The 26,534-nt window shown below is 37.9% G+C and overlaps 1 protein-coding gene across 2 annotated transcripts in view; it reads right to left on the bottom strand.

Annotated features, from left to right (window-relative positions):
• Nucleotides 1-24,637, bottom strand: part of Tup (LIM1_Isl and LIM2_Isl domain-containing protein tup) — a 109,556-nt gene extending 84,919 nt beyond the window's left edge. Inside the window, exon 1 of one of the 2 annotated variants that reach the window (XM_076825747.1) lies at nucleotides 22,919-24,637. In XM_076825747.1, coding sequence (XP_076681862.1) covers nucleotides 22,919-23,057 — 139 coding nt within the window. In that variant the 5' untranslated portion in view covers nucleotides 23,058-24,637. The remainder of the gene's footprint in view (nucleotides 1-22,918) is intronic. The other variant, XM_076825748.1, reaches the window with a different exon arrangement.
• Between the last annotated feature and the right edge of the window lie 1,897 nt (nucleotides 24,638-26,534).

Raw genomic sequence — 26,534 nt, 5'->3', positions numbered from 1 at the left:
TTTACTTCTATACTGAATCCATCCTAAGGAAAACCTAACCTATACCGTTTTGTGACCGATCTACGCAGCTACTGCCTACGGGCCCGACGCAGGCGATTGCTCGTAGCGCTTTACCTGTCGGTTTCCCTGCCCCTCCAAGGGCGGGACGTGACCGATGTCAATGTAAACACTGCAGGGGTGCAGTGTATCTACCCGGCAGTTCTTTGGTTCCGAACAGATTTAACATCAGTTAAGGAGGTGCTCTAAATAGTCTATTTAGAATGCCATTTATTCCGTTATTTTTAGGATTTATATTCAAAGGAACAATAAGATTTTTGTACAAGTTTTTTTGCACACGTATTTATTGATACTTAAAGTATGTGAATTATTTTTTTGAAGCAAAAATAATTAAAATCACATGAGTTGTATTTGTTTTTATGGAGTCTCTTTAAAAAAAAAAGTGTCCTACTGCCAGAGGTCGAATAAAACTGTTAAAATTTTCAATTAATTATGAAGTAACTGTAATTTTATGACTATTATCTTCTGTGTTCTGAGGAAACTGTTATAATATGTAGTGTATTAACCCTTCAGCGACACTGAATTTAACAATTTCTCTACGCGGACGGCGGCAGTGATGTAGCCAGTAGTATGCCTACTATGTTGCCATTACTCTGCGTACGATGTAGCCACTGTGTCCCAAAATTATACTGGGATTGGTTACTACAATTAACATTAAATTTATACAGAGAAAAAAACGATTTACGGAAAGAAAAGTACACAAAGGTAATGAACACAAGATCATTCAAAACAACTGCAAAACAATTTTTATAAAACGCAGGCAGTTGCCGTGCGTATTCGGAAATAATTGTGCCACCGTGTATACAAAGGCGTCGCGTGCTGAACGGTTGACAGAGAGGTAACAGGCGGTAAGACGGAGAAAAACGTAGGCGGTTAAGTGGGGAGTGGGACCAATCAGCTCCTCCTCAGAATCATCCCTGCGCGGACGAGATTTTTCTTAGGATGAATTCAGTGTACATATGTATTACGAAATTTCGTAGAGAGATCTCAAAATATTGAGGAAAATCTTCCCTCTGCATTATTCACGATTAGAAATGCTATTGATTTACAGTACACTAAAAGACTAGCACAAAGCAAAATTACAACTTTTTTTTAATATGTGTTAAAGAGTAATATTTCGAGCATAAAATTTGTCTTATAATTATTTTTATATATGTAGGTATACATATAGGCAGTACATGCAAATATTTGATTATAGGTGTACACTAAACAATTGACCTTTAAAAATTGAATTTGTCTTGCTTTAATAGCTTCACAAGCCAAAAAATTAACAGTCGCACAAAGCCTCTATAAGTCGAATTTTCGTTTGTTGAACCTCTCTTATTCGAAAATTCGATAAGCCGAAACCTCTGTAATTCGAAGATTTTTTCTCTTCCCTTCAGATTCGAGTTACCGAGGTTCGACTGTACAATGTCAATATCAGATTTAATTGTAATTAAATTTTAACTGTAACTGAATTTTAATATATCTCTGGTTGTGGTAGTATTAACTCATAAACAATTTTCATTTCTTCTTTGTTATTTTTCTTTAATAATTATGTGGGGCATCTCTAAAGGAAATATTTGTCACTTTTCTTGAATCAGCATAAAATTTTAAGCATGTTAGATTTATTCTGATAAAATAAATAATGTCAGTACTAATAAGGGGAGGACGGGGTGTAGTAGAGATTGATTTTCATGAGCCTTGGCACGATGGATCTATGTCGAATATAGATGAATAGGTGTCTGAGCGTTTAAGTATGTAAATTATTAAACATTTCATGTTGGCCGTGGGGTTTTAGTGGGTAATAATCCAACACTACCCTGGCGCCCGCGGAGGATTCCCCTCTAGAGGGGTCGGGGTGCCTTTTGATGATTTTCCTACATTAAAAAAATATGTTAATTATATTTATAAATTATTCTTTTTTTTTAACGTGGACAAATCTTCAAAAGAGACCCCGACGCCTCTAGAGGGGAATCCCCCGGAGGACGGCAGGGTGGTGTGGGGTTTTCACCCACTAAAACCCCACGGCCAACATGAAATGTTTAATAATTTACACGTAAATATCTCTGCCTATTGGCTTAAACGCTCGGACACCTATTTACTTATTTTAGACATAGACCCATCGTACAAAAGCTCATAAAAATCGATGTCAACCACACCTTGTCCTTCCCTTGTAGGTAATTTTAATAGCATATTAATTTAATTTCATATTAGGTTAGGTGAGACAACTCTCCCAGACTAACCCCAAAACTGTGTTATGAAATGAATGTTCTTGAACCTCATTTGTGCATTGAAAGCCTCAAACCTGACTCGTGCACTAAGATTCGTCATCCCTGTCTGGGTCTTTAGAATATAAACAGAGCATGTGGAGATCTTTTTTTAAAGTATCAGGTATGTTATTTCAGAAAGCAGCGGCTAAGTCTTTATTACTTACCCCCAGCAAGTCAACGAATTTTCATGATATGAAATATCGATGCAATGTTATAAATATATTTATATTTAAAAGATCATAATTAGGGCCAACACTGAGATCGCTGATACAAAATTAAACATAAGTTTCTCCGTAAAAAGTATTATTTATAAAACTCCAGAAACCTTCGATTATGAAGTCAACAAACGGTTTCTTTGTCAGAAAAAACAAACACATTCTCTGGTATCGAGAAATTCAAATGCAATGCCAATTGCATACGTCGTTCCAAAAGTACCTAACAGAAATTATCACGCTCATACTACTGTGCTTTAAAAGTCGCAGTGTACAAATTAGTAGTGCGGGGTGTTTCGTAACAGGCGGTGTAACTGTAGGCGTATTGAACAAAAAAAAAAAACGAAATGTGCAATAAAATTTATTCGTAAGTGGCTTTGTATTCGGGGAAGTGATTTTCATTCTTGCCTACTTAGTACGCGTTACCAGCGGCCGTAGCCGTGATGAATACACCGGTTCTCGTTAGATCACCGAAGTTAAGCGTCACGGGGCGTGTACTGAGGAAAGATGGGTGACCGCGCAGCACCACCTTTTTCTCTCGGTGCACTGCTGCTGCTTGGGACCCGAAGGAGAGAGGAGGGAAAAATGGAATGACTAAAATAATTAATTAATGTTCGTTGGGCAATATAAGCAAAATGCTTGAAACGCCATCCTGTGTAAATAACACAGTAAAAACAAAATACAAATACAAATAGGTTACGCGTCACGTGGCTGTGTTTGTATTCATATGTATAACAGTAGAGCGTATGTATAACTGCATCACAAGACTATCGTATGACGTTGTCATATGATCTAGAACAATATAATATAACCGGAAAGAACATCGTCTTTCACTTCAAATTACAACACACTTCTGTATAATTGTATTCCGTTCGATCGATATTGAATACATTACACTACAAACTATGGAGCCGATACAATGAATTATTAACACGTTCTTGGAAAACTGAAAAGGTGGTTTGGACGTGAATGAAACGTTCGCCCGTTCTATACTTCGTGACTTATTTTTACTACGAGTACTACGATACATGCTGTTGCATTATGCTTCATCCCCACGTGTCTCTACTCTAATTTTATCGTAGTATAAATATGTCGATCATATAGGGCTACGTGGATTTAAAATAGCGATCCACTTGAGGTTTATATAAAGATAGCGTAACGTTACGATTACTAATCATAATTGTGCATAATTTCTTTTGACCTTTTGAAATTATACCTCTTCGGTTTTGTTCTATAAATAAACAAATATTTAGTGGCCAATTGGGAGAATAATATGGCATGGGGAAGTTCGATGTGTAGTTACTTAGTATTCTCGTAATCTTTTTTAAACAAGTACTTATATAAAAAAAGAAGAATGTTTATACTTTTATGCGATGATAATAAAATGATTAATAATTGAATGATATAATAAAGAAGTAGCTCATTATTCCAATTTTATACTCCGATATGTGTTGATTATATTTTCCTTTTTATTAATTTCAACAATCAGAATGTCAAATTATTTCTCTCATCGATTGATAAACTTCCGGGGTATATTAGCGATAATCGTTTTGAAACACTTTTAGTCGCTATTTAAGCCATCTTTATCTATTTTCCATAGCCTCTCATAATGGCAGCAGGAAATTATTTCAAACGCGATAATTATTTTAAATTGTTTGCCTACGCAAGAAGCTAGGTACCTGAGAACGCAGAACACGTGGATAGTGGAAGGACTGATAGTGACTAGGCTGTAGAACTTGCCTGGATAGAACAAGTGCATATAAAGAAATACAACTCTCCACGTCCATGATTCTTATAATGGATCCGTTGAATTATTTCCATAGTTCAGACTACGCTTACGTCGTTATTAATCGGGCGAAATTCATCTGTCAATTGATCGCAATGGCAGGGAAACTTATAAGTTTCTAAAAGGGGAACAAAATGGAGAATGATGAAATATGAGTAAATATTCTATACAGGGTATATCGACATTTTAATTACGTTGAAAATTTCATAAATACAGCTCATGAATTAGGCGAGATTGGAAGGGAGGATTAAATGGGCTTGACGGTTCCCAGTATTATTTTTAAGCAAGAAACGCCGAGAATTTTAATTATATCAGTGACTTTTCTATTCAGAACTGTTCTTCTAGCAAAATTTATATCGCTAACTTAAGGGGGTAGTCTCATTCGCAGGCGCGAAAAATAGAATTTGGGTAACTTAGGAATTTTTTTGTTGAAAAGTATAAGTTCAAATAAAACAGTCTTTTGGTATGTTGTTATGGGGTGTTCAGTGCATTGTTTAATATTTTTTTAGACATAAAATAATTGTTCATTATAAAGATATAACACACGTACTGTGCGAAAGCGTCCTTCGTTGGCGAAACTAATATCAGGGTTGATCTGTAATCAACATCTCCGCATTTTATTGCTAATAGGCTTATGTTCAGTGCTGCTACTAAAATCAACTAAAAATATCAAATATTTTTTTAGTTTTGTACCATTTTCAATTTTCCATTTTTCCACGACTGCCATTTAAAAAATTTTCAGCGAATAATGTTGATTCTAAAATTAGCACCAGCACTGAACATAACTGTATTAAACAATATAATGTCAAGATATTGATTATAATATGTAAATCCACTCATTATCCTAATATTATATAATTCCACCAACGAAGGATGTTTTCACACAGTAGGTACCTATGTGCATTAGGTATATCTTTATAGGGAACATTTATTGTGTATCTAAAAAAATACTGAACGATACACTGAACATCCCATAACAACATACCAAAAGACTGTCTTGATTGAACTTATACTTTTCCACCAAAAAATTCTTAAAAAAGTACTATTTTTCAAGCTTGAATGAGAATACTCCCTTAAGCCGGGAATCCACCGGGAAGCTAAGCTAAGCTACGCGATGCTATGTTTTAACGTAGCTTTTGGTGGAAACGGTTCCACAAGAACGTATTGAAGTTTTTTTTTTTTTTTTTAACGTAGCATAGCATAGCTTAGCTTCCCGGTGGATTCCCAGCTTTAAGGGAGGATTCTCGTCTAACAGCTCCAAAAGTAACTGTCTTTTTCGATTTTTTTTTTTAAAAACTCTTGGTCGTATTGGATTAAATTCTTTTGGAATATAAGGAGGCATCTTTAAACTTCTAGAAAATTTTTTTTTTTCATGTCGATCCATCTTATTATTTATTAATTATTGGGAATTTTGTTCACCTCTTTGACAATATAACTCCTGTTGGCGGGATGTGTAGCACCTACCACAGACATTTGATTTTAAAAAAATAGAAGTTTCTTATAGTTAGATAGTTTCCGCTGGGATTGGTCCACTTTAAAGACAAAAAAAAATAAATTAAAAGAGTTATAGCGTTCGAGAGAAAAAGTAAGTCTTTTCCTTAGACAAATTTTTCGTATTATTCTTTGTATCGACGAAAAATGTATTATGAATAAAAACTAAAATTAATTTTTTAGGTCCAGTCCCAGCGTAAATTATTTACCTTTAAGAAAATATTCTTCTTTTAGCAATCAGATGACGGTGAGGGGTGCTAAACCTGACGCCAACATCGTCGAAGAGGTTATCACGTTTCCACAATAATTAATAAATAAGAAGAAGGATTCACGTAAGAAAACAAATTCTAAAAAATTTAAAGATGTCTCCTTAAATCCCAAAAGAGTTTAATGCAATATTAACAATACTTTTTCAAAAGAAATTCATAAATTTCGGGGGTTGTTACACGAGAATCCTCCCTTAAAGTTGTTTTATGTATAGTAGTGAAAATGCAGTTATCTACTAAGTCACTGAAGACTTATCGTTACTTTCGTTGACACTCTGGGTGTGAGCCACCCATGAGCTGATTTTTAACGCTCTGTGCCTTTTCCAATACGTAGGTTCTACGTAGAATACCGTGGATACTCGTGGACTATCTCTATCTTTTAAATTACCGAAATAGCCTACTTTCTACATGTAAAATAAATACCTTTTTTTCTAAAGCCGACTTACAATCTATTTTTATCTCAAAATATTACATCTGAACAACAATTCTGCAGATTCTTAACTTCTAATATTGAAATTTGTAAAAGTTACAATTTTTTAAACATTCTTCTACAAAAGAAATCCAGAATTTTTCTACAAAAACTGTGATAAAATTTCAATAAAAAAACTATTGAAATACTTTCTAGAGACCTTGAAATTGCCCCATGATTTTTTTCATAACGATTGAATTCTCTAGATGAAAATGGCAGTCGTTCAAAAATTGTTCTGGGTGTGAGCCACCCAGGTATGTCAAAGTTGATCGAAAAATCGATGCTGCAAAACATTTTAAGAGCCATGTGAATTTAAAAAATTTATTTCATGAGGAAACTTCTTTGTACAAAGCCTAAACTATTATACGAACAAAACAAAAAAGAGAAATAGAAAAAATCTTACGTTTCCTCCTCTTTCAACTTTTAAACCATACTTTTGTCTCCCAGAAGAATGTCCCATTGCAAAGGAATCATACTCTGTAAATTTCTCCTGCGAGAACGTCGTTTAAGAAGACTTTGTCCATTTCCATATTTGTCTAATTAAAATAGTACTCGCACAACATTATTCCTCGCCACTGACTAATCATGTGACCAATTTCATCACTATCACAAAACGTCCTTCGCAATCTCTCTTCAGAACTCCATTTCCAATTTCCACCGCAGACTTTAATTTCCGTATTTTCAGTGGGTCCGTAAATAATTCTTCCATTAGCAATTCTATTTCGTTCATATTACTATACTTCCCACACTACAATTATGCATTATTCACATTTACCGCACACACACACACGCGTTTCCACGTTTCTTAATTCATAATGGACATTCTGTACTATATAAAACTTTTCCTTCCCTTTTCGTTTATCGGGGCCGACATTGCAGTCACAATACACGTCAGACGAGACGGGGTAGGCGGCGGAGGGGCAGAAAGGCAAATATTTAAATATTTAAAGCCGACGTCAAGCAAAGTTATACGCGTCGGTGAACGGCAGAGAGAGGAATCCTGCCATTAATGTCGCGGTTGTTTTCGATGCACGGAATGCTGATAGCGTGTAACTTTCAGGGTCTAATCATGCAAATGTATGAGCCGTTAATTAAAACCGACGCATGCTGCATTTTGTCCGGTGGCAATTGTAAAAAAGTTCCTTTTCTTCCGCCGCCACCGTGGATTCGCAGAGTCGGATGTTCCTCGTCTATCCTTCTGACAGTTCGTTCGAGTTCGGTGTATGTGAAGCCTTTTCATTATAATTTCTAATGCGGAGCTTCTGCTAATTTACTCGGGGCTATTTTTCCTTCATTGATTATTCCGGAGGGCAATAATATAAATTATAAATGAAAAGGGACGGGCATTGCCACTTTTTCTATGGGAAATACGTTGGGGTGTATTTGAGGAAGAAGAGGAAAAATTTGCCTGTTCTGGATAATAAAGATATGTAATTAATATAGCTATTGATATTCCAATGAGTAAATATATAACTATTACAAGTTCATTTATTTTAATTTTCGATGGATGATTATTAATTATTCTAGTGAAATAGAGGAATATAATTATTATTCCTCGAATAATAGAGATAAAAATTATATATAAATAGATTGATAATCCTGTAGTAATAAATAAGAATTGTATTCCTAATTTTATTTTGGGTCTGAATACTATGGGGTGAACTAAGATGTGCAGTCATGAAATTTTATTGAAAGTTCAATTGCTATTTTGAAACACCTACAGAGTGAGCTGTAGAAAAAAACAGAAGGCTACTTTAGGTGCTTAATTAACTGCTCCTTTTGGACTTGAAGATGTATGCCGAGAAGAAATTTTAGCGACGTATTTTCCTGACTCTAAAATATTGTAAATATTCTAAATGATATTTGAATTAAATTGTTATCAGTATAGAGCTAAAAATGAGAGCTACAAAATAATTATAGCTCTAAGAAATTAGAGCTGTAAAATGATTAAAAGGATATGTAAGTCCTTATTTCGATGATGATTTTCCTCCTTTTTCTGCTTCATTTTTTCATTATGTGTAATGTAACAATATTAAATTTTTTTTATTATAACAATATTAAAAAAAAACAGAAAAGAGCGATAATTTTAAGGGCTGAATTCACCCCTCTAGAGTGAATTTGCAACAAAATTTTGAAAAGAGTTAAAAAAATTAAAAAAATATATGAAAAAACTCTTTTCAAAATTTTGTTAATGCAAGTTTGTAGCTCTTATTGCACCATTAAAATTTTGTTTGAAACATTTTCTTCTGCCTGTTGTACTTTCAGAGTTATACGCGAAAAAGTGGAAGTGCCAATTTAATTTTGAGGTTAGGTTTCACCGCCTTAAAGGGCGATAGGGCCCAAATGAAACACACCGTTGTTCTTGTTTCGAGGCTCTCTAAAAACCCACAAAGTTGCGTTCCAATCCGCGTTCGCGGTGATCCCTTGTGAGAGAACTTTCCTTTCACGACGAACTTCAACAAAATTTGTCAATTTCCACCGTTGCCATTTGCGTCCCAATGAGTCCCACCGCTTTCCAGCATTGCGGAAAACGTCGCTATTGGAACCGTTACGAGGTGGCGAGCCGAATTCGCTAGAGTTTATTTTTGATTGCACCCATGGACCGATTCGTCGACCGGACTATTCGGCAGTTAAGTAGAAACAAATGAAGCGAATTCGAGGAATTCGAACTAAGACCGCGGTCTTTGAAGCTGCTCTAAATAGTTTTTCGAAATCAAACGCGGCCGACGGTCCACCCTGCCTCGCACTCTCCGCCGTCTCGACACGATTTTAACCAAACGATCTAAATAATTTCACCGTGTATCCAATTATTCAGCGCGTTACGTTACACTTTTGCACCCCCCGCCCTTCAAGTCTTTTTACCGATCAACGAATCTCTGTAACCTGGACACAAGTTTTAGTAACCCTTCCTCGTCACACTTTCTTATAATCACAAATTGATCACTGCACTCGCGTCACTTTTGAGTTACCATTTTCGTATTTTTTAAGCTTTTTACTTTTGAGCGATAGTTGTACATTCGCAATACTTATACAATCCTGATGTAATAGTGAAATTTGTAGTTGATAAAATAGTTGTGAAAAAAGCAATTTTTTTGTTAAAATTCACAAGGTTTAGGTCTGAAAATTTATAGAAATATTGGCAAAGAAAATAATTACTGGGGCGCGATACACCCCGTGCGACCACGAAGGGTTAAATCAAGGGAGACAGGGATTTGCTGTGGTGTTTTAGACTTCAAGATCGTTGGACCTTCTCTGTTTTGATGTTTGTTTTTAAGGAGAAGGGGAAACTATTATTTATGGCGTAAATCGGTGGCGCACCCAGAGGGAGGTTCTGACACCTCCAAAGAAGAAGGAAAGAGAAGATTAATGTAACCACGACTGAATTAATTCAAGAGCTTTGTAAAAAGAAAAGAAAGCTGGATTTTGTTCTTTAAATATATTTATATAAGCACCTACTGAATTTCATTGAATTTCCATTAAATATATTTTTATCCGTTCCACTCGGTTCGCCCAATTACCCCCTCCTTTTAAATCCTACAACCCTCACTATTGCTGTATAGGTACAGCATCATTTATAAGAGGCTTACTTGCTCTTTGGCCACCAATTAGTTTAAGGGGGTATACCCGTTTGAACCCTCGGAAAATGTATACATTTTGTGGATTTTTTTACAAGTCAACGGTTTGATGCAGATTTCCCGTTTTTTAACTATGTTTACATAGTATTATGAACTACTTATAAAAAAAGTTTCAGTTAAAAAACTATTGTTTTTCGGAAGTTACGGATACATGTCCGAAAGTCTCTCGATTTTAGACGGCTAAACGGTGGCCCTAAAAACTCGCGCTACGTTCAACCAATTCACTTCCAATTTTGCATGCAGAATCATAATAAGATTCCGCATCGTCCAACGAAGGCTTTTTTTATTTCGATTCCCCGTTTATTATTTATAAAGGAAAAAGGTGGATTTTTCTCTTAGAAAAATTTAACTTTACCTTTGATCTCTCACCATTTCTTTATTTTTCAAAATTTTCAAAATCGCCTTCGTTGGACGATGTGGAATCTTATTATGATTCTGCATGCAAAATTTGAAGTAAATTGGTTGAACGTAGCGCGAGTTTTTAGGGCCACCGTTTAGCCGTCTAAAATCGAGAGACTTTCGGACATGTATCCGTAACTTCCGAAAAACAATAGTTTTTTAACTGAAACTTTTTTTATAAGTAGTTCATAATACTATGTAAACATAGTTAAAAAACGGGAAATCTGCATCAAACCGCTGACTTGTAAAAAAATCCACAAAATGTATACATTTTCCGAGGGTTCAAACGGGTATACCCCCTTAAGGGGTCTCCCTACCTTGACGGACGAAAAATGCTGCGAACTTTGGGAATTTTTTAAAACAAAACCATTAAATATATTTACTTACAGCTTTGTGGTTTCATTTGTCAATCTTTAGAAAATATGAAAAAAGGTTGTATGCAAAAATAGTGGTTATAAGGGGCCGTCCTTAAATTACGTAAGGGTAATTTTGGCGATTTCTTACCCCCTCCCTCCCCCGGTATAAGAATTCACAAGATTTGATATTGCAACCCCCTTCTTACGTAATATTTTTTACACTTAATTTTTGCAGTTATTAAAATTCTTTTAAAGGTTTATATAATTCATTTAACTCGGTTTCGAGAAATTTAAACTAAAACTACTTTTCTGGAACATTAATGATAGAATTTGTATTTATTGAAAATTACGTTAAAAAATATATTAGTTAAGGCGCTACCTGACTCCCCCCTCCCTTGTAAGAAAACGTAAGAAATTCACGACCCCCGAAGCCTTACGTAATTTAAGGACAACCCCTAACCAGAGTTATAGTGCGTCAAATAGAGCGCCTTACAAAAATCAGTTAGCATAAAATCAGCCGTTGTGTTTGCCTGAAATAGAAAATTTAAAAACTTGCGTAATCTGTATGAGTGTGGTTATCGCCAGTACTAGATTAAATGAGAAATACTGAAAATTAAAAAAAAAATAGCAGCGTCTAAAACAGACATCGATTTCTGCAAAAAATTGGCTGTTTTTTAAGTCGCAGAAGCCTAATTTTGCAAAAACCTAATTAGTTTTAGTAACAACGAGAATGGGGCATCTACTGTAGATATACCTGTACCAAGTTTGAAGTAAATCGGGTGATTGGTTTTTGAGATATCATGCTAAGCAGTTCGAAAAACATCGTTTTGAGAAAGACGCGTTATTTTTTAATTAAATTTTTTTAAAATGTTGCTAAAATTTATACAAACATGGGCATAAAGTTTTCAGTTAATATAATTTCAGGGTTTCTGTTTAAAAAATCCCAAATATCGCGCTCCTTTTCAGGCCATCAAAGTGGGGAGACCCCCTAATTTTTCAGAATATCAATCACTTAATAGCACCCGCAATCCTACAGAGAAATGTTGACTTATAGTCTAAAATATTAAAATCAGTATATCTAGTTAACAAAGAAATTGAAAATACGCAGAGAAAATTTTAAAAACAACTATATAGCCTGTAAACCCATTTCCTCTGATTTTAGAACTTTCCTAGGATTTCTAAAGCATAGAACATTAAAAAATTCTGAAACTTCGTGAATACGTAGGGAATTTCCTCCTGATTACAACGGAATTTTTGTTTGCTGCCCAAATGCACTCCAAGGGGGTGTAATTGACCCCTGAAAATCCGCCTATCTTCCAATTTTGTGTTATAACTCGCGAACTGTAAAATAATTGTTTACCAAAACGATAGATCTAATTAAAAGAAGTAATTTTTGTCTTGAAACTTTTTTTCTATCCCTTACAGTTCTCGAGTTATAACACAAAATCTGAAAAAAAAAACGAATATTCAGGGGGTTAATTTCACCCCCTTCGAGTGAATTTAGGCAGCAAACGAAATTTGTGTTGTAATAAGGAGGAAATCTTCTACATATTCACAAAGTTTAAAAATTGTTTGAATTTTCGGGTTCGAAATCATCCCTTATCAGTTCAGCTCACATAAATGTATCTTAAATTTCATCTGACAACATAGTTGGATTCATAAGTTCCATTACGCCTAAAATCAATATTAACTCCGTGATATCTAAAATTCAACTTAACTCCCCTCCCAAAACTGAAGCTAGAATCCTTCCTCGTCATGCAAAAACTCGTGCAGCTCTCGCCCGATTTATTTGTCTGGAAAGCCACCGCATTACAAGGAAATTTATTCAAAAGACTTCCGACGGCTTTTTGCTCGAAGAATCAGCATCGTCGCGCGATTTTTACCATGCTCCGCGTAAATTGCGCGAACAAATTGTAATCTGCTTTGCGCCGTTACCTTATTCATAAACTATGCGGTAATAATTACGCAAGATAAACGCGCGGATGGTAGTGTTGCGCCGGGCGTAATTACGATCAACGTGCAGGATCCATAATCGTTCGCGGAACATGGGAAATACGTGTTGAACTAGCCGCCGTAACACCGTGTAACATTCAACGATAGAAAGTTATCGTTGTATCGTTGTACGCCACTGAATATTCCATGGCTACGGGAGATCGCGTTGGCGAATTATCTGATCCGAGAATGCACGTACAGGGCCTGATTTCTGTCGATGAACGCTGCCAATCGTCGGCGGTTCAAGCGGTAGGTACCGCTTCACCTGTTAACTGGCTCGTTTTTTTTCTCGCAAGAAACACGCTCTGAATTTAACCCTTGTACGGAACTTGTAAAGCTACAGGGATAAGTAAATTCGGGACAGATCATATATTTACAAGAAACGAGCATACGAAAGTAAAACGGAGTTTATTTAATTGCTACTGTTTAATATTTTAAGAACTTATTCAGGGGTTGTGCCCAGTCAGGAGGTGGAAAAGAGGCGAATGTTTGGGAATTTTTTCTGAACAAACGGAAGCATATATTTTTACAGAACTTTTTGCAACTAAAAGAGCAACATTTAGAGAATATTTGGTAATTTTTTTGTAGAAAAATATCTTACGGTTATAATAAAAATACAACGACATCCAAGAAGCCTTTTTAAAAACGGGGAGCAAGATATCGCAAAAACTACTGCATCAATCTTTCTGAAATTTTGTGGGCTTATTTTTTATATAAAAATCTACTGAATGACGGAGGAATTTTTTTTGCGTTGTACAGTTTCGATTTTATCAATAAAAAGGCGATTAGTGATAATCATGAAGCCATTTTTCATTGATAAAATCGAAACTGTACAATGCAAAAAAATTCCTTCGTCATTTAGTAGATTTTTATATAAAAAATAAGCCCACAAAATTTCAGAAAGATTGGTGCAGTAGTTTTTGAGATATCTTTCTCACGTTTTTAAAAAGGCTTTTTGGATGTCGTATTTTTATTATAAATGTAAATATTTTTCTACAAAAAAATTACCAAATGTTCTTTAAATGTTCCTCTTTTAAGTGCAAAAAGTTCTGTAAAATTATATGCTTCCACTTTTTAAAAAAAATCGCCTATTTTCGGCCTCCTGACTAGGTATTACCCCTTAAGGGGTATTTCCACTTTGACGCCCTGATAGAGTACCGCTGTTTGGAACATTTGTTTGTCCCAAAAGGAATGTGTTTACTAAATTCAACTTTTTCTATTTATTAATATGTGTTTTGAGAATACAATATTTTTTTCATATTTTCTTAATGCTTGCTGGCCCCAAACTAAGGGGGTGTAATATGCGCTGTGAAAAAAAGAGGTCTTTTAGTGCGTGGTCGATTTTAGAGAAACCATGTATCTGGGGCGGTGATATCAGGGAGGTTTGTAATCAGTATGACTGTCGCTATCGCCCGAATTAGAATCATACATTTTCCTTGCTTTTTTCCTCATCTTTTGGGTCGCAGAATGATTAAAAAATTTAGCTAATTTCAATAGTTCAACTTTAGACGCCCGCCATTTTGTTAATTCTTCGTCAATCTAATTAATCTTAGATCCTGCCATAGCGACAGTCATCCTGATTACCAGTGGCGGATTTAACAGAGCGGCCGATCAGCAGTTGCCACCTGGGCCCCAGCCCAGAAAGCCTCCCAGGCTCCCACCCTTAAAAAAAATTATGATTTTATCCAAACTATATTTTTTTTTGTATCATTACACTGAACCCGTTTTCAGTAAACTACCGCTTTATTTTCCCGAAAAATGGGCCCTGCTCATAAGGCCCTCCTAAGGCCCTGTCTTAAAAAAAAATATGATTTTTTCTATACTTTTCTATACACTTATCCCTTTTAGTAAACTAATTCCTTATTTTCCACAAAAATGGGCCCCTCAAAACGTTTTCCACCTGGGCCTTTTTCCTTAAATCCGCTGATTACGAATCTTTTAGCTTTTTGGTTTCAGACGCACGGCTCTAAAATCGACCGCGCAGTCGAGGCGTCTTTTATTTTACACCGCATATTACAACCACTTAATTTGGCGCAAGCAAGTGTTAACAAAATATGAAAAAAATAATTTGGTGTTCTGAAAGCTCGTATTAAGAAATAGAAAAAGCTTCAATTTAGTAAACACATTCTATTTGCTGCAAAAAAAGTTCCAAACAGCCGTACTTTATTAGAGCGTCACGGTGGAAAGCCCCCTTAAATTTTTACAATAAAGAAAATTAAAAAAATAATAAGAGAATAAAATTTAAAAAAGAAATTAAAATAATAATATTATTATTATTTATTATCGACAGTTATTAGTTATTTAAAAATACGAAGGAGTTTCAGTGCAAAGAATATATTAGTAAACAAGGAATGAGGATTTGTGACTCGACTTTAGGTAAAAATGAGCCAATCCCGTTCAAGGGTTAAAAAAACGTGCAGTGACTGACAGGTGTTTTCACAAAAATTAAGAAGAATAATTAATTACGAAATCCACTATCTTGCTTTTACTTCTTGGTGCCTAGATTGAGATCACTTGACCCACAATTTTAATACGAAAAACAATACCGCAAATATTATATGTTCAAATGAACGTAACAGTCTTTCGCGAACAAACTCGTGAGTGACTTCATATTTGCGAACTGTCAAAGGCGAATTAACTCATGCTTCTCGTAACAAATGCTCCGTAAGTTCTCGTCGTACAGTATCCCCTCTGTATATGCTAGACCAGGCCTGGCCAACCCAAATGGTTTCGCGGGCCAGTTTGATGACGCGTAACGTTGCACATGCAAATTTTCATTTATTTAATATTTTTTGTATACATACAACGAGAAACAAAAGATTCAAATAGAAATAGAAAATCGCCCGGCGGGCCTTGCGTGGGCCAGGCCTGTGCTAGACAGTGGGCCCGACCATTGAGAATTTAGAGAGGGAGCTCTGTATAACGAATAGTTTCACGTTAAAAAATGTTTCAAACAAAAGTTTAATGCTGCAATAAGCGCTACAAACTTCTGTTAACAAAATTTTGAAAAGAGTTAAAAAAAATATATATATAATTGACGAAAAAGACTGTTTTAAAAATTTTGTTAACGCAAGTCTGTAGCTCTTATCGCACAATTAAAATTTTGTTGGAAACATTTTCTTCTGCCTATTGTACTTTGAGAGTTACACGCGAAAAAGTGGAAGTGCCAATTTGACTTTGAGGTTAGTTTTCACCGGCTTAAAGCGCGATAAGGGTTAAATAACGGATAAGCGCTACAACCTTCCGTTAACAAAATTTTGAAAAGAGTTAAAATATATATATAATTGACGAAAAAGACTGTTTTAAAAAATTTCTTAACGCAAGTTTGTAGCTCTTATCGCACCATTAAAATTTTGTTGGAAACATTTTCTTCTGCCTATTGTACTTTGAGAGTTACACGCGAAAAAGTGGAAGTGCCAATTTGACTTTGAGGTTAGTTTTCAGCGGCTTAAAGCGCGATAAGGGTTAAATAACGGCGCAAATAAAAGCTACTTTAACAGTAGATTAATTGACGAATAAAGTTAATTTTAGCGTAACTTCAGCGTGAAATAAATTTTCAACTTCAACTGTAACCTTAACTTTAACATAACCTTTATTCGCCGTTGAAGAATACTCTACCGCGCGTTGGCGCCCGGGTTAACTATATTCGACACGTGGGCGAGCAATTTTCTCAACTTCTATTCATTATTCGAAATTTTGATTTAAATAAAATTCGTGCCCATCTCAACAATAAAAAAATCAAATCCATACTTGCTGCGGCCAATTTCAGTGTCACTGGAGCGCAGATTCGCGGAACCGAGGATTTGCGGGCTGCCTGAGAGTCACGAGTGCCTCTACATTATTCGGGAGCTTCGAGCCTCCTTTATTTCGCGGCTGGTAAATTGTTCTCGCGAAACGCACGGAGCCGCCACGAGGCAGGACGGTCGCGAGGAATCGTAGGAAGTGGTAGCGAGAACAAATTTGCGTCGCTACATATTTTATGCAGCGAAACGTAGGATCGCGGTAATCGGCTTGAACGATGTGCTCGGCTCGTATTTGCGCGAGACTTTGCAAAAAGCGCGGTTCAATTGATGGACTCGGAGTGATCCAATATCGCGACATTATACGCCGATAAAGAAGTCATCGTTTGAATCAATGGGCCTCGATAAAACACGCTAATACCCCCTCCCCTTCCCCTCCCCACCCCGCCGTGAGTGATTGCCTCCGCTTCTTCTATCAATTTCTGACACTTTTCCAGGATGTTTGTCACTCCGTCGCATTAACTCTTGGTAATGCGCATTTCCGCCCAAGGAGACGTGCAAATTCAGTTTGCCATTCTACGTATAGGGCGAAGGACCCATTTACTGACACCTAACCAATTACTGTCACCTTAAGCTATTTTACTTAAAATAACGAATAAATAAAGTATAGTATATTATCTATAGTATAGATTGTAGGTTGAATTACATAATTTTTTTTTTGTGAATGACTTTACATCGTTTATTTATTCGTTATTTTAAGTAAAATAGTTTAAGGTGGCGGTAATTGCTTAGGTGTCGGTAATTGGGCCTTTTACCCTGACTCAACCACGATTCTTGGATTCCACTTTTCACTGCCACTTTGTTTAACAAGGGATGCGCGTGAAGTTGGGGTCACTGAATTCATTGAAATTTCGCAAATAGCACAGTGAGCCGCAAAAGTATTGGGACACCCTTTAAGGATGTATTGGACCTATCTTCAAAATGGCAGCAAGTTGATGAAACTTTGCGAGATTGCTCTTTCTAATCTTCCTGATGTGCTCCAACAATTTTCAACGAATACAATAAATGATTGCTGAGTTATAACGATTTTAATTCTCACTGATTTTACACGTACTCTTGTGGAAAGAGACGACCTTGCCAGATAAAACAGCTGAAAAAATGTTGATGAAATAGTAACAATTTTTCAATTTTTTTTTTACGTGTAGTATATGGGCAGACGGAAATATCTGCCAAGTTTCAATTGTTTTCGCTACACCGTTTTAAGGAAATAAATTATAACTTGAGAAAATTGTGAATTCGGGGCATTTTCGCTAGCAAAAGTATGGCAAATAATGCTTGAGAAAGCATTTTTATAGTGAGAAATACCTTCCTGGGAGTAAAAATAAGACTCCAACTGTCGTTCGAGTTCCTTACATCTAGATTTACTGTGCGTAAAACGTAGATATTCAAGTATTTCAAGTTTCATATACTTTTGTCTAATATTGCACGTCGATATATCCTTAAAACAGAATAAGTTTTTCAAAATTGGTTCAAGCGACTTGAGTTTTTTTGAGAAGCTAGGAGGATTAGTTTACTAGGTAGCGAGTTTCATCGTTTTGAAAAATATTGCAATTGATCGAAATAGCGAAGAAAATAGTAAAGACCCCTTTTCCACTTTTTTACCTGAGCCTGTAACAAAAATTTAAAAATCCCGTTTGTAGATTTTAGTAAGTTGTATACATGCTGAAAATTCCATCGAAATCGGTTGATGCAGAAACAAGCCACAGACGAAATATGTAAAATCCGAAAACTGTGATTTCCACCACTTTTAAACTGTTTTTTTTTTTTTTTTTTTTAAATAACTCCTTTCTTTTATTCTTCATAGCTACATTAACCGATTTCGATGAAATTTTTAGCATGAACACAACTTAAATCTACAAACTGAATTTTTAAAGTATCATCACAGGCTCAGGTAAAAAACTTGAAAAAGGGACCTTCCTTATTTAATTCCCCATTCCGAGCAATTGCATTTTTCTCAAAACGACGCACCACGTCACCTAGTAAACTAATCCTTCTAGCTTCTCAAAAAAACTCAACTCGATTGGCCCAATTTTAAAAAAGTTACTCTGTTTTAAAGGGTACACTGTCCTCAGTTAAAATGTCCTATCCAGCATTTCGAAACAACCGAGAAAGCTGAAGTCTTATTGGTTTCTCTGCGCCGTCCTTATTTCCCCTCATTCAATTTAAAAACTGTCATTATTTCGTAACAGCCTAATATAATTTTTTGTAATAGGCGCACCGATAAATAATTTATTATTAACGTGGAATTTAAGTAAATGTTTCAGGATGGCTAGTCTAACCAACTGGAAAGCAGTTAGGTTAAATACACTAGACTGTTTTGTGGTAGACCTCTGCGAAACACGTAGGGGTTTGTAGCTTTACTCGAAAGGTAAAAGACGCGTGGAACTTGGAATATTTCAACCCATCCTGAAAAGTGAAAAAAATGCTGGGACATTTATAACTAAGGAGGACAGTATAATGCCATAAAGCGGACTACTGACGAATTTGAAAATGAGTTTTGTGGGTATGCTCGACACAATTGCAGAGTCCTAGTAAGTGCCAAAATAAACTATCGTACTATAATAGTAATAGTATTACCATTGGCAGGTAGAACATTTTCCGTTAAATTTTATTTTTCATTTCAGCGCTTGCAGAGTTTTCTGCAAGGACTCTTCAATCATATTCCCTATACTTCAGACAGGGGTAGGTGTAAAGTCTTAAGATTGTCTCTTGTTTACGCATAGATTTTGTTTTGTTTTAACAATAAAATATTTCCATCGCAAAATAGCACATTATGCGCTCTTGCCTCTCCATGAAATTTATAAAATAATTCTAAGGCCATCCCCCAAAATTTGGGGTCCCAATTACATCCCAACAGATCCACCTACACTATACTACCGAATTCTGGGAAGGGAACAAATTTGCGCTTGACTTCCTCGTGAAGTTTTGCGCAGCGGATTTTGCGCATTCAACGAGTCACTGTGCATAATACGAATTACATAACCACGCAAAACTTTAGTCGTATCAGCGAGAGAAACCTCGCGCGCGCCTCTTACGAAAGCTTTTTTACCACTTTGCACAAATTCGCACGTTCTAATTCGAGTTCTGCTCTTTTTGAACTAACGCTATTCCTGCCAAGTGGATAATATTCGGGGTAAAGGGGTGCGCATGAAAAGGTGCCCGACGAAATTCCTGCGAGGGAAGTTCCCTCGTTCCAACCGCGACTGTCATCTATTTTCCCCTCATTCGTGAAAGTCCAGCCTCGTAGCACTTATTTTTCAGCTGGTCACAAAAGACGCTGCAACTGGCGTGTCCTACGGCGACCACTGGCGCTGCTATTTAAAGTCCAACCACTGTCAGGTCGAATTTTTGTGATTTCTCTGCCGGATAGTCGAGCGTTCTTCGCGCGAGTAGGTATCTGTAGAGACTTTTCGCGGATTCGACTTGTTAGAGCCAATGAAGCGGAACGCGAATCTAGAAATAGGTGGAAGGAGTTGAAACGCTGAGACACTTTTCTGGCAAGGTATGATAGAAACGGCTCAAACAGAGGGATTATCATTTTGTAACCAGATATTAATCCCGGCTAGGTCTGGGCTAGGTCCCAAAGCCCAGTGACGTTTTACACTAGCATTCCCTGCAAAGTGGACTAATGGATTGCACTCGCAATCAGCTCAGCATCAAAAGGCATCCATAAAGCAGTAGCATTTATTTAGTAAATCATAAAGATTTAACTTTGCCGAATGGAACAGGGGACCGTACATGGCAGACCATTTTTGCTGAATTCGAATGGTAAATTTTCAATGGAGCTGGGGAAATAAATGGGCACACTTGAGCTCCGGCGAATGCTGAACGAAATTCAATGCAGGGTGATCGCGAAAATTTTAGCCGACGGCTGTTGTGTTGCATTTTATATAATCTATTTAACGACGAACAGACGGGCACAAACACTCGCACGTTTTTTTCTTTCGGCTCTTATGTTTGGTATTGTCGCACCAACTAACCGTCGCTGTTTGGTGGGCATTTTGGGAGTACCTGCTCTGAATATTTCGCGATGCGGCGAAAATGAGACGAATCATATTTTGGTGAATAATTCGGCCAAGGAAAATGTGAGGGTGAGGGTTTCAGAGTATGTAATTCGAGATAATGTGGGCTCCCTGCCGTTTATGAGATCAGAATTAGACAAAGTCGGATTGAATGTCGAGGGAGGTAGCCGCTGTCACATCAGGGAATGACACCCAGCTTCCTGAAAGTCGCTGCGTAATTCCCAAACTGACTTTTTATTCGTTTAGTTTAAGATTAAGGGTGATTTATTTATTGCAGCTTACTGTTAGTATTTATAATACGTCGGAGCTACTAACACTCCTGCTGAAATTAGGAAGTGTAGGAAGCGAGGGGAACAATTAGATTATCTTGCAGCGCACTTCGTTTTAAATTATTGACAAAAATGAAGACTTTAATGTTATCACTTCTCAATATTGGCGATTTCCGATCTTGAAGAAGTCGTCTGGTGTATAAAGCACTGGCAGATTAAATAACCCCTTGATAGTTAAAAGATAAGTTAAAGATGGAGGAACTAACGGAGACCACGTGCTATATATTATTTTTTAAATTTATCTGCAGACGAATGTACACAGTTACAGGTTTTGGGGAGTGGTTATCAAAATCTTAGTGCTCTCCTTTGTGAAATTCGGACTGATCCAGATCTGTTAAGGTGTAAGCTTTATTTCAAGAATTTTGTTACGAATATATGTGTTTACTAATCAAAAATTCACGTAGGTATATTTTCTGTCACGACTTATTGAGATTCTCAATTCACTAAACCAAAATCTGTTAGACGTAATCTTACTTTATTCGGTATCTATTTTATGAAACATTTAGCGAGGTTAATAATAGCAGTAGGGTGTCGCAAATATTTCTAAAAAACTGTTGTTTTATAACTGTTCATTAATCCTACAAACGATTGCATTAGTGCTTAAACAATTTTCTAAATTTGCGCTGACTGAAGCTAGAAATAGAAAGATGTCAGTGAAGAATTAAAGAAACTTTCAAATTAGGGGTGTATGGAGCTGCTAATATTAATTGTAGCCATAAATCCTTTGTGCCATTTGACACTTTACCAAATTCTAATAAATGAAACAAATTCTGATGAAGAATTCACGGAAGAAACCCTGCGAGTAATTCTAGACAAACTTATTGGTGTAAAGGAGAGTTTGGTTTTTAAATATTGGTATGCCGATCCCACTGCCTCAACTTAGCCACCACTTGTCGTCGGAGGCAGGATCGTTCACATCATTGGAATCACAAGGAACGACTATTTCAGTTGACAATTAATCGTAGTGTAATCCTATTTTAGTTGGTTTTGCTCTGAATACTCCACCTTACTGCTTAGATAAAATGGTATTTCATAGAGGGTGCTTGACTTCTATTCTAGTATGGACGTCGTGAAATATCTTCAAGCCTAAATGGAACCTCGGAGGACTCGTGTTGGTTACATACGAGTTCTAATTATAATCGTTTAACAGGCTAGGGAACAGATTACCGCCAAATCGGGTAACTTTGACCACTGGGGTAGTCAACGCCACGAAACTAGATTTTAAAACAATTTCCTCTAGCACCTTTTGTAGAACAGGTGTTATGACTTATGTGTTCTGAGAGAAAGTATCTTGAATAGCTTTAATTACCTACTTCAAGATGCATTTTGTCTGAGAATAATAATTTTAAAATCCAGTTTTGTGGTCAAAGTTACCCCATTTGACATTATCTACTACTATTTTCTAAAATCAGAATCAAACAACTGTGCTAAATTTGACATCAGCTTGCCACAAAGTGGGCTTTACTAACTCATAAAGATCCAACTCCGCTGTGTAATAACAGAAGACTATGCCCTTCCAAAGAATTTTTGAAATTTCAATTGAAAAAATTGAACTGCAAAGTACCAACTGATCAATCTTGAACATTAGAGCCCTTTCTTATAAGTTACCACCAACTTATTTGTCTGGAAAACTTTCTCAAAACAAGCATACGTGTATTGGGTCCAAGAACTACAGCTTTATGGATGAGGAATTAAAAAGCTTGTATTGTAAGAGTACCTACACCTAATCTAATAAATAATTTGTGAAGACTCGTAAAGAGTGACCGCGGCGTTTTAAGTTACTAGCAAGCAATTTCTAGGCTTCTCAGTTGTAATGCTAAAAAAGTAGCAGTGCATGGGGCAGCATACTTACTTTGGGAAGTGAGGTCACCAGGCTCGTCCTGTATGTTAACAGGTGAGATTTTCACTGACCTTGGAGGGCCCTGAAGGCTGAGGGGCCCGGGCCCTCCGGCAGTGCCCATCCTCTGCATCGCTGCACCCCCGATTTCCATCGCTCTTCCAGCCCTTCGCACCTCCTTCGACGATTTTCGAGCAATCTTGAGGCCTTCGCACCAAGTACGACCGACGGTCGTACTTACTTTTTCTCAAAACTTGACGAAAGTTCCACCTCCAAGGTGAGCAACACCTTCAACCCCTCTTCCTCCTCTCCTCGCTAAAGTCCAAAGCGTCGCGATCGAGCTGACAAAAGTCACTGTCCGACACTGCCTCCTCGAATCTCATTCGAAGCTCTAGAACTGATTTTAAATCTACTCACTGACTCGAGTCCCTACTTCGAGACAATTTAAACGGCTAGGTCCTTGGATTCCTGAACCCTCGTTAAGCAAGTTGCTTCAGTGACCACTTTCCAAAACGCAGTTACTCATGTATGGTTCCTCATTGACAGCCAGGTCTGCCTGCACTTTCTGCTGAATCTTTGCAGCTACGTGTTCAAGGGCACTGGGAACCAAGTATCCCTAGGATCTACAGTCTGCGGTTCGCTAATTGCCGCTAGCACACTCTGTTCGTCGCACAAATTGCTCCCCAATCACATTCATCGCGGCTTGACAGTTTTCTCGCGCGCGTTCGCACATAGATCGACGGTGTCAGCAACGGGTTTCGCACATCCAACGATAGCCCACCGGAACCCACGCCATTTTGCGGGCTTCCGTACGACCGACGTCCTCCGCTAGTCTCTCCGTTCTTTCCGCGCTTTCCTTCCCCAAAAGGAGTAGGCTTAGGTACAGACTCCCTGTTACCGCTGAAACTGACTTCTTCCACGGCTTCTTGACAGTTCACCCAGCTCCGCAAATGGTAGCTTCGAGTCCAAACCCTCCGTCGAGTCCTGACACTTGCGCTAAATCCAACTCTCCTCGAATCACTCGCGGTAATACCCCCGCGGAAGTCTAATTAACGATCCAGTTGTGGAGGATTCTTCGGAGCAACCACGGCGAGCTATCCTTCCATCGGTTCCTCATCGATCCTCCGCGTTCCTCCCGTGTCCCTTGCACAGATCTAGAACCGAACCACTTGCACAATCCTTGATCCCGTCAGTACTGGGTCCTCGTCGGTCCTGAATCCAAAGAGCCTAGTTGCCAGGGTTTTCGAAGGATGCCCGGCACCCGGATGGTTAGTCCGCTCGGGGTGAATCGTGACCCTGGTCCCGCATTCTTGGACACGCACCATCCATCACGAACAGGAGCGTGGAGATTCGCGGGTGTGTACAATTATTCCCTTATCACTCGCGGACGGGAGCGGCGTCGATCGTGGCGGCGGCGAAAAAAAAATATATATATATGCACACATATATATATATATAAGGGAAAGGGGGTGGAAAGGAGGGAGGGAGAGGGCTCGAGGAAGAGAGAGAAGGAAAGAGAGAAAAAAGAGAGAAAGAGAGGACACGTTACACGACACAACACCAACGAAACTGACGGCGCGGGGCCCTGGGAGGCACTGACTGCCGGTTAGGCTCCTATAGAACCCAACCTAACCACCCGAGCTTCCCCCCACCTTCGAGGTCGACCTTTTCGACCCCACTCCGAGGTCGCCTACCACCACCAGGCGTCCTACGGCCACGTCCTATCCGGTGGCGAGGAGCCGAGGCTCGTTTCCACGCCGACGTCGAACCATTCGCTCTCCCGATGGAGTCGACTCTGTCGCTTCCACGCCTCCTGGGGGCAGCTGCGGGACACTTGGCCGGCTCGAGCCGCCAACAAAATGGCCGACAGACCTAATCGATTCGTACCTACCCCTCTCCTCCTTCTTTTATTTCGCCTCTTACTCCCGTCCACTCTCCTCCTCTCTCCTCCCTTTGGCGTCCGGCTCCTGCCCGTAGCTGGGCCCTCCAGCTAGCGATCGCGGCTCCGCGCGGCTCTATACGCGGTGCCCGATCCAACTGGCCATCCAAAGAACCCGCGGAAGCCTCTCGCGGACCTAGCCGGGCCAGCCTAGAGGCACCTAACCCATCCGTCGATCTCGTGCCGCGATCTTCTCCCGGTACCTCGCTGAACTTTGACTCCTGAGGATCCGGGGACCTGTTGTTGGCGGCCCGCGGCTGGCACCTCGGTCCCTTCTTTAATCTTCCGATTGATGGTGTTTCTCGTCGTCTTTTTGGGGGGCGGTTTCTGCGAATCGATGGAGGCCTCGCTGTTTTTGCCGGGCGCTACCTTTTTGCATCGCGATTGGCAATATCTTCACGCTTTATTGATTCCACGCGGTTCAGCCTCGCTTTGACGGACTTTTTGCAAGAGTTCAGGAGTTTTAATGTACGCTTGCGGGTGCTTCGGTGGATTTAGGGTGGAATCCAGCGATTTCTCGGAGGCGTTAAGAGTTTCTTTGTTGGGCAGGCAGGATTTTTAGGTGAAGGATGCTTTTGTTTATTCTGCTGTGGGGAATTTAGGAGGCTCGGTGCTTTTCTGACTTCTTTCTCTACGCTTTGTGTTCGGGGTTTTCAACACTTCTGCTGCCACAGATATTTTAATCGTTAAGTGTAATTAAACGTTTTACTCAAGTAGAAGTTTGTAAGCTTCTCAAACGTTCCTTGCTTTTCTGTCCGGCATCAACAGACTTTACTTTCAGGTTCATTGCTTCTTTTCCCTTTTGCAACATTTTTATAAATATTTGTTAACTCTTTCTCAGTGGGAAAGTGTTTTTTATATAATAATTAATTCCTTCTTATTCATAGGGATATTACAAAGCCTACTCCAAAAAATATTCAAGGTGGTTTTTGTACATTTCTTTACTAAGTTAATACATGTTTGGATATGTTATGTTTCTAGTCGCAGGACATTTAAAGAGACGATCGTTTCGCCACAATTTTCACCTACTTGTTAATGACATTTATTAACATTCCACCCCTTTGTTAAATTCTGTGTGTTATGTTAATGCGCATTTTCTGAGTATTTGAACTGTTTAATTCACTCCACTGCAGTGGAATTGTTTACCTATGGATCGAATGATTAAAGAGGATGCACCATTAATAGTGACAGTTATGCGTGAGCAGAGTTGAACGCGCTTTCTTCTACATTATATACTCTAAATTTTTATGCCAGTGAAAACAGTGAACACTCAGTGAGCAGGTACTATAATTTCCACGAGTTGCAGTGTTCAAACATTACTGTCGCATACCAAACAAAATTGTTATTTAATTTTCTTTCCTTCTTTGCTTTCGATTTTCAACAACGATACCTTTAAATTTAAATCATCCATGCTTATTAAGTTCTATATCCTTTTCTTTTAATAGGAACTCAGTGGCAGTTCAAACAACCATTTCTCACTGCAATTATTTAAAAAAAATTTCGAATATTCTGCATTACTAAACACTGTTTCGTTTAGTGGTAAATGTGAGCATAAGAATTTTTTATTATTCATGCAATATATATTGTAACAAATCAATCACTTTCTGCGCTGTCTGTCAGTTCCTACTTCAGCCATTTAAAAAAAGGGGTAGCTGCAGCCTGCAATTTGCAATTCCACGTTTTTGCAGATAC

Source organism: Andrena cerasifolii, chromosome 13 (genome assembly GCF_050908995.1).
Source record: "Andrena cerasifolii isolate SP2316 chromosome 13, iyAndCera1_principal, whole genome shotgun sequence".
In the NCBI taxonomy this organism is placed as follows: domain Eukaryota; kingdom Metazoa; phylum Arthropoda; class Insecta; order Hymenoptera; family Andrenidae; genus Andrena; species Andrena cerasifolii.
The sequence above is the reverse complement of the archived record's forward strand: the minus strand, read 5'-3'. Positions and strand labels throughout refer to the sequence as shown.